Below are 13,356 nucleotides of genomic sequence, written 5' to 3'. Positions count from 1 at the left end.
ACCTGTCTAAATGATCCTCTTGCTGTCCGCTAGTTTGAAGAGCGCGAAGACAGGGATACACACCATAGACGACAGTGCTAAGATGAGGCCAAACCCCTGGGCCCAGTCAGGGTACACGTAAGTCTTGTTGTATTTTAGTGGACGAAACATGATAAACTTCGCCAACAGCAGCCCCTAAAAACAAATAATAATAATGTGACCAATACGGCCGTAATCGCAAACAGGGTAGAAACAGAGACACATATAAACAGGAAAATGACTTTATTTAAAAAAAAAATGAAAAAAAAAACAAATTTCGAGTTTTATTGGCTCAGACATATTAGATACTATAACAATGCTACTGCAACAGTTAGCATCAGGTATACAACTCTTATAATGACAAATAATTCTCATCAAATACTATTAATAACGATTACATTGAATACCATCAAACAATAATAACGGATACATTACCATACACAGCACGGGTGACAGGTATTTCCAGCAGAAGTGAAGATAAGGATTAATCCGGGAGCCAATCATCATCTCTATAGCGTCATAAAACTTATCAGCACCTTGTGAGCAAAATACGCAATTGCATAAATCATGTGCGTGTGTTAAGGATTGCGGACCAATTTTCTTGCTTGCATTGACTGATGAAGAAAGTTCATCGCGTGCAAATGAAATCAACTGCAGATCAGTCCGTGCACTTTTTGCACGAGCAGAACTTGCTTCATCAGTGAATGCTAAAAACAAATTTGGTAAACACTCCTTTCATTTACGTTAACAAATTTTAAATTTCCAGTATTGAAAAATTCAAAGTTGATGTATTTGGTGTAACATTATTTTAACTTCGCAACATTGTACCAGTTGCATATTTTATCGTACATATCTTGTTGTCGCCAACGTACACTGTAGCACAAAATATAGTTCCGAAAATAGTTTTAATCAGGGCCTTTGATATACTTTTTAAGTACAGAAATTATTGGTTTAATTTTATAAAAATTGTATGTCGCTTTAAATATGCTGTACAGTACGGGCAGTACAAGGTTCGAAGAAATTGATGATTGGTGATTGCCAAAGAGTTGGTTTATTTACACATAATCAAAACTTTTAAAGCTCATTTTCAGTTATTGAATAATGTAACAGATTGCTGTATTTCCGTCTTTGTAGCTGATATTTAATTCCAATTTACTAAAACTGGCGTGAAACCGATCCCCTGTGTCTATGGAATGCAATGCAGTAAAATAACATGGGATTGATATTTAAACGTCTTTGAAATGTGATTTTGTCGCAGATCATTGGCAAATAGTTTTGTGTTATTCTTGAAATGTGGTTATGTCATTGTCAGCTGAATATTTGGGATCAAAATTTCAGATTAAAGCTGACAATGCAAGATAAAAACATGCAGTTGAAATTTTAAAAAAATATTTTAACGAAATTTTTTTTCAAAAATTGTTTCTGAGACATCCCCTAGTTATGACAGTGTGGTATCTAAGGAAGTGGCAGCCATTTTTCTTTTGCTCTGCTTAGTAACCTTCACTGGCCAACCCCCTATATAAAGCACGGGACACTTGACACACGTGTATCATTCTAAACATGTCTTGTCTCAGATACTCATGCCCCGATATTGCAAATAACAATGTCAAATTGAAAATAAACACTGCACTCACCTGACAATAGTTCGTTGAAGTAATAGATGAATGTGTTGTCAGCTAAATCCCAACATATGTCCAATACGAACTAATAAAACACTTCAATATACAGTAGGTTTTACACGTACATGTAGAACGACACGTGTGTGTTTTTGATAGTTGTCGCTCGTTCGGGTCAGGTACGTAGTCACGTGTATATGGTCAGTTGAGTGCATCGGGTACGATGATATACGTGGAGATATGTGGACGGATTATTGTTTGGATTTCTATTCACTTGCGTTGGATTTTATTTTGAGAAACATCTAATTGACAACTTGGAGGAGTTGACATGTTTTCTTGCTAAAAAAGTTCCATATAGTTTTACAGGTGAGGGTTTTGTATACCTATTTGTAGGTAATATAACCTGTAGACTGCTAGGTGTTTAGGTACATGAATGAGCGCACGTGTGTCGATTCACGCGCTTTATATAGGGGTCGGTGAGTCGTCGGAATGTAAAACGAAAAATGGCTGTCCTCAACCGGGGAATGTCTCATAAACGATTCTTGAAAAAAAGAGTATACTTATTAAAAAAATCATTTTAATAATTTTAACTTGCATTGTCAGCTTTAAAGTAAGTAGTGATATATCGATTTGAAATGTTTGCGGTCAGTTAGTTTTTATAATCTGAGCGTGTTTACATGGAACTTATCGCTTCTAAATTATGTCATCGTTTGCATATTGTTCATTATCGTAACGATTAGAGTTCGATTCAACCTACTTAGATGCGTGGTGAACTTCATTGCGTTAGGTACAAGTATGTTAAGCATTGTTTTCCCAAGGGATTGAGCCTATATCAGCGTTTTATCAAAGTATGCGTACTTTCCGAAATTGCCTTCATAGTACTGAGAATATTTGATATCACTTTATCGAACATTACCGTCTGTGTTTGTAAATGTACTGCAGAGAGTTGAATAAAAGGAGGCGTTAAACTAGGTCACAATGTTAACAATGTCAAAATGTATTCTCGCGTCGGTCAGAGGTCAGCGCGTGACCAAGCACCTTCTTTGAAAATGGAGTGATTGGTACTAGCTTCATTGAAGTAAAACGAAGAGAAAATATAAATATTGAGTACTGAATGACATCCGTCAACTAAGCATCTGCAGTTTTTCCAAATATTTATAGCATGCCTTTAAGTTATTTCAATTTGTTTTAAAAGTAAATCCTACGCAACAACTACACTGAATGTATGATGCTAGAATTCTGCCTAATGCCCCACCCCATGATCGTAAAAGGCGACTAAATCTGGAATTTTCCTACCTTTGATCTCTAAAACGTACACGAGCTCAGAAAGCATCGGGTGTTCTGAATATCATATAATATGCAGCTGGCCCTAAGCTATATTCACGGACAAAATATTTTGCTTATCTCTGAGAGGCCAATTTTCATTTTGTATTTATTATGAGTGTAAAGTAAATCTGAAATTCAGTAAGACTGAAATATATCTAATAACCTAGAGACTGAGAAACTTGAAAACGTTGGTATGAAATTCAGGAAAATACATATGCAGATATAAAAATTAACACAAATTTGCGATTCAGTATTCGCAAACAGGATAGATAATAAGAGACTCTATAACTAAGAAAACATCCCTCTAAAAAATGAAACGAGTGATTATATATATTATCTCCTAAATAATTTCTATGATATCGCCTCAATTTTGTGTTCAATTTGCAGAGATATTGGAAATTTTGACATTATAAGGATTGATGTCATATTTTGTGAATGTTGTTGGGTTATGATAACAGTTTTATCCTGTTCAATTAATCTGCTTGTAAACATCAGTTCTTACTGTATTTTCGTTTTGTGAGTCATATATTATAGTCGGGTAGATGTAACTCTACAGGTGACATAACTTTGTATATAGCGACAAGAAGTGATACACGACAACGTACCAAAGATCCAGGCTATGACGACAACTTCCCAAAATACAGACCACAACAGAACCATTCCACTGGCCGAGTAGTAGTCAAATAGCTGGAAGATGTACATCCCACCCTGGAAAAAAGAATCGTCGGTATGTACGGTTTTATGACATTATCAGAATCGTCTTCGGTGTTAACTAACTAATAGATTATTAGTGGAAATTACTTACTCAAACGTTAAATTAGGTCAAGAACATGATTTGCAATTCTCCTGAATTTGACATGATTTCATTGTATTTTACCTAAATAAGTTGTTGGTTTTTTTTAATTTGCAATTGACCTGAAATACATGTTGAAAATTTGACATAATTCACATGACCTGACGTTTTCTATATGTGAATTTGATCTCGATTTCAAGTCATTTTCAGGTGATTTTTGTGAATTTCAGATCACGCTCTTTTCAGGTCAAATTGACTTGAAGATGTTTTATCTGTACTTCAGAACGTTGCAGCAAAAATATGATTAATATTTAAATATCTATATAAATCGAAATTAACATTATGACCAATATTGCAAACTAAGTTTCTTTTATGTTTGCTTTATTGTGTAATCTCTGCATTAAAACAACATCGCAAAAATGATAAGTTGAATATTTGTTTTCAAATAGTGAGATGGATTTTTTATAGCAGAGGGAAACACTTTTGCGTGTCTACTTTAAGCGAAAAAATTGCAAGAATAAATTTCTCGTGATACAAATAACACCAAAATTCTGAAACTAGAATGTGAATTTTAATAAAGACACAGTCTTTTTTTTTCGAGAAGGCTCTCTATGTTTCTCCTCAAGTATTTATAACTTAGCCCCTCCCCCCTCCCCCGCCTTCTACCCACAATGACTTACACACATACAAGACAAGTCAGATAGTCATATATCACCTACCCTTGATACCATGGACAAACCAACGAGGAAGGTCACAAGACAGTACACTCCGACTATAAACATCCGGCGATTTCCTCTCCGCATTAAGTTGGGAAACAAATCCATCATCGCAGTAATCACAGCTTCAACCCCAGCAAACTTAACAGATCATGTAAGAGTATTGTCAAAAAATCATACAAATCAAAACCTAATGGACAATGAATAATGAGAATGGTTTCTTAATAAATGTTGATATGATTGTAGTTGTTATGTATCAATGTTTACTCACTTGACTATCGAGTCCAAGCAGAAGTATCATCAAAAAGAAGAGTGCGGCCCATAGTGGAGAGATCGGCATCTGTGTGACAGCGTTAGGGTAGGTAATGAAAGCAAGACCGGGACCTGGACCAGAAGTAAACAGGTCACACATCATACAAAAGGGGAATTTCACGAATACATTACATAGGAATGTTTTAACAAAGGTAAGTACAAACAAATTTGTTGTTGAGGAGTTGTTAAACAATATATCGGTATTAAAATGTTGTTAATATTCAACTTCATATGAAATAAAATTCTATGAATATGTTAATTATATTATGAGTGAAATATTCTGTGAGTAGTTTTAATCTACAGAAAACACATTGTAGAAAAATTCATACAATGCAAAAATTAAATGTATGCTATCATATTAAGATTTTAGATGTAGATCCATATTTTCATATTTAGTCATTTAACGCCTACAATATAATGCATTAACAGTGCTTTGATTTAGACACAAAAAATAAGATGCCATACCTGCATTGGCTACGTCTTCTATTGGAATATTGTGTTGTTTAGCCATGAACCCAAGAACAGAAAATACAGCGAAGCCGCCGATCAGACTAGTACCACTGTTGATACACGATATCAGAATAGCATCTCTGAAAACGAAGAACTGATATATATGTGCATATATGTGCATCAAGATGACCCCTATCAAAAGGCAAAAGTAACGGAATGAATTATGAGAGATCTTAATATCGAATGGATAAAAATATATTTACCTGTAAAAATTATTTGTGAATTTGTTGTAGCTCCCAAGGGTTACGATTTGATTTAATGCTACAGCATAGGAGAAAAATACCTGTGTCCCTCCATCGATCCACACCTGTGATCAAAACAGTAGCTAACGATCAACCTTCATATCAGACCAATTCTTCCGTAACTCGTCAGTTTATCTTAAAACAGTGGAATGGTAATTATATATATTTAATAATCTGAATGTGCCTATATGTTGTTAATAAGGGCGCGAAGTGTGAAACACTTCTACGTTTTGGTTTTATATGGGAATGATGATTAAAATAATCACCATGGATATGATGATTTGAAGCAATCTCATTATATTACCAAGCGGTTAAACACTCCTCTGATTCCGATTAGGGTAATATCTATCCGGTAGAAGCTCAATGTTATCGCTCTTATTTGTAAATGTTCAAGTGATTTGGAAGAGAATTCTTTAACATGACGTATTAATTTGCAAGGCACTGCCTTCAGTCATTTTATACCAAAATACATTGTACGACAATCCATATTAACTACTATATACTTTGTTATACCTGTATATCAGCTAGCCTTGACAAGTCTGGCTTAAGGTAGTATACCACACCCTCTCCGGCGCCATCTAGCGTCAGTCCTCGCACCAAGAGAACAGTCAGTATGACGTAAGGAAATATGGCCGTGAAATATACAACCTACACATATAATAGGTAATAATTAGGTATGATATTTGACAATTTGCAGATATGTATACGCTCTTTAAGTAACAGATAAATGTACATCAGATATCACTTCTTTCGTGCATTAATGACTATTTGAGGTATCAGAACTCCACTTTGCACTATTCCAACTAACTCTGCTAAAAATCTGGGTATGTTTTATCAACTTGCTTGGAAAACAAACGATGTCAGGTGAAACATCAATAGACGACAAACTGTTATAAATCTGCTATTTCTATCAGGCTAAAAATACCTTCCTACTTCATTTTGAGCCGAGGTGTCAACGCACACTCTTACAGAGGAAGTCAAATGTTTATTTTATGGAAAGAGTTTGTAAGCCGGATCCCTTCCTGATGTGATTTTACATGTAGCTAGACAAGAACGTATACGTACTTAAACTCTCGAGGCAGTGCAAGTGTTGTGTTATTGCGTATACCAAAAAAGACATAACGCGGTTCCATTAGTGGAACTGATGTAAGGGAAACTATGTTCTCGAGAGAATATACAGTTATGTAAAATCATCGGGACATCCTGTCAGGTATTAATAGGTGTACTGAATATATGAGAGAACAAGAAGCCGCAAAGCGTGGAATTATCCCCCGCGCCCCGCAGTTAGAATAGAGACCCAATGTTAAATATATGCGAGCATTGTAAAACTTAAAAAATAACACCAGGTGACAAAAAAACCAAACAGTTTCTGAGTGTGTTCCCATGTTAACAAAACATTGAAGGTCCACAACAGCACAATTAGGGCACTTGTCTGATATATACAAAAAGATTCATGGAGCTGCGTTGACCGGTTTTGGAGTTATGGCTCGTAAACAAAAAGGAATGTAGTAATTTGGTATTTTTATCTTAGTTTCCATAGTAACAGAAATATAACCACCTAACATGGAAGGTCCGCAATAACAAAAGGCAAAATAAGGGGACTTGTCTGATATATTCAGAAAATTTCCTGTAACACCGTTGAACGGTTTATTGTTATAGACCGGAAACAAAAGGAAATAGTAATTTGGTATTTTGAGTAAGTTTCCTCGGTAACGGAAAAATTCCCAAAATGGAAGGTCCGCAATAGCAAAAGGCACAACTAGGGTACTTATCTGATGTATACAGAAAGTTTCAAGAAGTTTTTTTGAACGGTTTTTGATTTATAGCCCGGAAAAGAATCTCGGATGGACGGAACCCAATTTAATATCCCCCGCAAACGCGTATCGCGGGGATAAAAAACATCGACCCAATAGGATACAGCAAAATAGTTGTGGTCAAAGTGAGACAGGCGCCATTGTTTTGGACCTTACATCCTGACTGAAATAAAAACATCCTGGTGCTTAATATGAGTGTATCCTGGTTTAAAGAATTGCAATAGTAACTTTTTATGTTAATACATATACAAATATATATATATATTTTACATATACACCGAAACCACGGATATAAAGAGGCCCATGAGGCCTTATCTCTCACCTGGTTAATTTGTGACAAAAACTCTTAACAAAACTCTTAAAAAACTTTTAACCTGAAACAACAGCGCATTTGCTGCAGATTAGATTCAAAATCAACATGACTTATAATTACCCATAAGGACGCTTCATACAAAATATGAGCGATATTCATTCGTAACATCTAGAGTAGTTGTCGTTTATAGCAATATGACTAAAACCACTTTGGGCTCCGCCTTTAAGGGCCCGGAATCGGCCCCACCATTTACATAATTTTGTCGGATCCCCAAAAGGATACTACCAATGCAATATGAATGATATTCCATGTTTAGTTTCAGAGAAGTCGTTTATAAAAAAAAAACCAATTGGTCCCTTAGGACCCATCCTTCAGGGCCCTGGGAATCAGCCTGATCATTTGTAAAAATAACCTCTATAAGGATGCTACCAGTGGTTATGAATAAGTGTATTGCTGATTGACGGAAGACACATTACCTGTTGATATACCCACCTTACCCGGACGACACATAACCTGTTGTTATACCCACCTTACCCGGACGACACATTACCTGTGTTTATACCCACCTTACCCGGACGACACATTACCTGTTGTTATACCCACCTTACCCGGACGACACATTACCTGTTGTTATACCCACCTTACCCGGACGACACATTACCTGTTGTTATACCCACCTTACCCGGACGACACATTACCTGTTGTTATACCCACCTTACCCGGACGACACATTACCTGTTGTTATACCCACCTTACCCGGACGACACATTACCTGTTGTTATACCCACCTTACCCGGACGACACATTACCTGTTGTTATACCCACCTTACCCGGACGACACATTACCTGTTGTTATACCCACCTTACCCGGACGACACATTACCTGTTTGTTATACCCACCTTACCCGGACGACACATTACCTGTTGTTATACCCACCTTACCCGGACGACACATTACCTGTTGTTATACCCACCTTACCCGGACGACACATAACCTGTTGTTATACCCACCTTACCCGGACGACACATAACCTGTTGTTATACCCACCTTACCCGGACGACACATTACCTGTTGTTATACCCACCTTACCCGGACGACACATTACCTGTTGTTATACCCACCTTACCGGACGACACATTACCTGTTGTTATACCCACCTTACCCGGACGACACATTACCTGTTGTTATACCCACCTTACCCGGACGACACATTACCTGTTGTTATACCCACCTTACCTGGACGACACATTACCTGTTGTTATACCCACCTTACCAGGACGACACATTACCTGTTGTTATACCCACCTTACCCGGACGACACATTACCTGTTGTTATACCCACCTTACCCGGACGACACATTACCTGTTGTTATACCCACCTTACCCGGACGACACATTACCTGTTGTTATACCCACCTTACCCGGACGACACATTACCTGTTGTTATACCCACCTTACCCGGACGACACATTACCTGTTGTTATACCCACCTTACCCGGACGACACATTACCTGTTGTTATACCCACCTTACCCGGACGACACATTACCTGTTGTTATACCCACCTTACCCGGACGACACATTACCTGTTGTTATACCCACCTACCCGGACGACACATTACCTGTTGTTATACCACCTTACCCGGACGACACATTACCTGTTGTTATACCCACCTTACCCGGACGACACATTACCTGTTGTTATACCCACCTTACCCGGACGACACATTACCTGTTGTTATACCCACCTTACCCGGACGACACATTACCTGTTGTTATACCCACCTTACCCGGACGACACATTACCTGTTGTTATACCCACCTTACCCGGACGACACATTACCTGTTGTTATACCACCTTACCCGGACGACACATTACCTGTTGTTATACCACCTTACCCGGACGACACATTACCTGTTGTTATACCCACCTTACCCGGACGACACATTACCTGTTGTTATACCCACCTTACCCGGACGACACATTACCTGTTGTTATACCCACCTTACCCGGACGACACATTACCTGTTGTTATACCCACCTTACCCGGACGACACATTACCTGTTGTTATACCCACCTTACCCGGACGACACATTACCTGTTGTTATACCCACCTTACCCGGACGACACATTACCTGTTGTTATACCCACCTTACCCGGACGACACATTACCTGTTGTTATACCCACCTTACCCGGACGACACATTACCTGTTGTTATACCCACCTTACCCGGACGACACATTACCTGTTGTTATACCCACCTTACCCGGACGACACATTACCTGTTGTTATACCCACCTTACCCGGACGACACATTACCTGTTGTTATACCCACCTTACCCGGACGACACATTACCTGTTGTTATACCCACCTTACCCGGACGACACATTACCTGTTGTTATACCCACCTTACCCGGACGACACATTACCTGTTGTTATACCCACCTTACCCGGACGACACATTACCTGTTGTTATACCCACCTTACCCGGACGACACATTACCTGTTGTTATACCCACCTTACCCGGACGACACATTATTGTTATACCACCTTACCGACGAACATTACCTGTTGTTATACCCACCTTACCCGGACGACACATTACCTGTTGTTATACCCACCTTACCCGGACGACACATTACCTGTTGTTATACCCACCTTACCCGGACGACACATTACCTGTTGTTATACCCACCTTACCCGGACGACACATTACCTGTTGTTATACCCACCTTACCCGGACGACACATTACCTGTTGTTATACCCACCTTACCCGGACGACACATTACCTGTTGTTATACCCACCTTACCGGACGACACATTACCTGTTGTTATACCAACCTTACCCGGACGACACATTACCTGTTGTTATACCCACCTTACCCGGACGACACATTACCTGTTGTTATACCCACCTTACCCGGACGACACATTACCTGTTGTTATACCCACCTTACCCGGACGACACATTACCTGTTGTTATACCCACCTTACCCGGACGACACATTACCTGTTGTTATACCCACCTTACCCGGACGACACATTACCTGTTGTTATACCCACCTTACCCGGACGACACATTACCTGTTGTTATACCCACCTTACCCGGACGACACATTACCTGTTGTTATACCCACCTTACCCGGACGACACATTACCTGTTGTTATACCCACCTTACCCGGACGACACATTACCTGTTGTTATACCCACCTTACCAGGACGACACATTACCTGTTGTTATACCCACCTTACCCGGACGACACATTACCTGTTGTTATACCCACCTTACCCGGACGACACATTACCTGTTGTTATACCCACCTTACCCGGACGACACATTACCTGTTGTTATACCCACCTTACCCGGACGACACATTACCTGTTGTTATACCCACCTTACCCGGACGACACATTACCTGTTTTGTTGTTATACCCACCTTACCCGGACGACACATTACCTGTTGTTATACCCACCTTACCCGGACGACACATTACCTGTTGTTATACCCACCTTACCCGGACGACACATTACCTGTTGTTATACCCACCTTACCCGGACGACACATTACCTGTTGTTATACCCACCTTACCCGGACGACACATTACCTGTTGTTATACCCACCTTACCCGGACGACAATTACTTACCTTTTATACCCACCTTACCCGGACGACACATTACCTGTTGTTATACCCACCTTACCCGGACGACACATTACCTGTTGTTATACCCACCTTACCCGGACGACACATTACCTGTTGTTATACCCACCTTACCCGGACGACACATTACCTGTTGTTATACCCACCTTACCCGGACGACACATTACCTGTTGTTATACCCACCTTACCCGGACGACACATTACCTGTTGTTATACCCACCTTACCGACCGACGACACATTACCTGTTGTTATACCCACCTTACCCGGACGACACATTACCTGTTGTTATACCACCTTACCGGACGACACATTACCTGTTGTTATACCCACCTTACCCGGACGACACATTTACCTGTTGTTATACCCACCTTACCCGGACGACACATTACCTGTTGTTATACCCACCTTACCCGGACGACACATTACCTGTTGTTATCCCACCTTACCCGGACGACACATTACCTGTTGTTATACCCACCTTACCCGGACGACACATTACCTGTTGTTATACCCACCTTACCCGGACGACACATTACCTGTTGTTATACCCACCTTACCCGGACGACACATTACCTGTTGTTATACCCACCTTACCCGGACGACACATTACCTGTTGTTATACCCACCTTACCCGGACGACACATTACCTGTTGTTATACCCACCTTACCCGGACGACACATTACCTGTTGTTATACCCACCTTACCCGGACGACACATTACCTGTTGTTATACCCACCTTACCCGGACGACACATTACCTGTTGTTATACCCACCTTACCCGGACGACACATTACCTGTTGTTATACCCACCTTACCCGGACGACACATTACCTGTTGTTATACCCACCTTACCCGGACGACACATTACCTGTTGTTATACCCACCTTACCCGGACGACACATTACCTGTTGTTATACCCACCTTACCCGGACGACACATTACCTGTTGTTATACCCACCTTACCCGGACGACACATTACCTGTTGTTATACCCACCTTACCCGGACGACACATTACCTGTTGTTATACCCACCTTACCCGGACGACACATTACCTGTTGTTATACCCACCTTACCCGGACGACACATTACCTGTTGTTATACCCACCTTACCCGGACGACGACACATTACCTGTTGTTATACCCACCTTACCCGGACGACACATTACCTGTTGTTATACCCACCTTACCCGGACGACACATTACCTGTTGTTATACCCACCTTACCCGGACGACACATTACCTGTTGTTATACCCACCTTACCCGGACGACACATTACCTGTTGTTATACCCACCTTACCGGACGACACATTACCTGTTGTTATACCCACCTTACCCGGACGACACATAACCTGTTGTTATACCCACCTTACCCGGACGACACATTACCTGTTGTTATACCCACCTTACCCGGACGACACATTACCTGTTGTTATACCCACCTTACCCGGACGACACATTACCTGTTGTTATACCCACCTTACCCGGACGACACATTACCTGTTGTTATACCCACCTTACCCGGACGACACATTACCTGTTGTTATACCCACCTTACCCGGACGACACATTACCTGTTGTTATACCCACCTTACCCGGACGACACATTACCTGTTGTTATACCCACCTTACCCGGACGACACATTACCTGTTGTTATACCCACCTTACCGGACGACACATTACCTGTTGTTATACCCACCTTACCCGGACGACACATTACCTGTTGTTATACCCACCTTACCCGGACGACACATTACCTGTTGTTATACCCACCTTACCCGGACGACACATTACCTGTTGTTATACCCACCTTACCCGGACGACACATTACCTGTTGTTATACCCCACCTTACCCGGACGACACATTACCTGTTGTTATACCCACCTTACCCGGACGACACATTACCTGTTGTTATACCCACCTTACCCGGACGACACATTACCTGTTGTTATACCCACCTTACCCGGACGACACATTACCTGTTGTTATACCCACCTTACCCGGACGACACATTACCTGTTGTTA

General features: G+C 40.4%; 1 protein-coding gene across 1 annotated transcript in view; it reads right to left on the bottom strand.

Annotated features, from left to right (window-relative positions):
- Positions 1-6: 6 nt before the first annotated feature.
- LOC138316467 (sodium- and chloride-dependent taurine transporter-like) overlaps positions 7-13,356 on the bottom strand; it is a 30,111-nt gene continuing 16,761 nt past the window's right edge. Inside the window, exons 6-13 of the mRNA XM_069258161.1 lie at positions 6,047-6,181; positions 5,495-5,598; positions 5,247-5,371; positions 4,741-4,853; positions 4,473-4,610; positions 3,566-3,668; positions 454-554; positions 7-174 (exon numbers count right to left, since the gene is read on the bottom strand). Coding sequence (XP_069114262.1) covers positions 7-174; positions 454-554; positions 3,566-3,668; positions 4,473-4,610; positions 4,741-4,853; positions 5,247-5,371; positions 5,495-5,598; positions 6,047-6,181 — 987 coding nt within the window. The remainder of the gene's footprint in view (positions 175-453; positions 555-3,565; positions 3,669-4,472; positions 4,611-4,740; positions 4,854-5,246; positions 5,372-5,494; positions 5,599-6,046; positions 6,182-13,356) is intronic.

This window comes from Argopecten irradians, chromosome 2 (genome assembly GCF_041381155.1).
Source record: "Argopecten irradians isolate NY chromosome 2, Ai_NY, whole genome shotgun sequence".
NCBI lineage: Eukaryota > Metazoa > Mollusca > Bivalvia > Pectinida > Pectinidae > Argopecten > Argopecten irradians.
The sequence above is the reverse complement of the archived record's forward strand: the minus strand, read 5'-3'. Positions and strand labels throughout refer to the sequence as shown.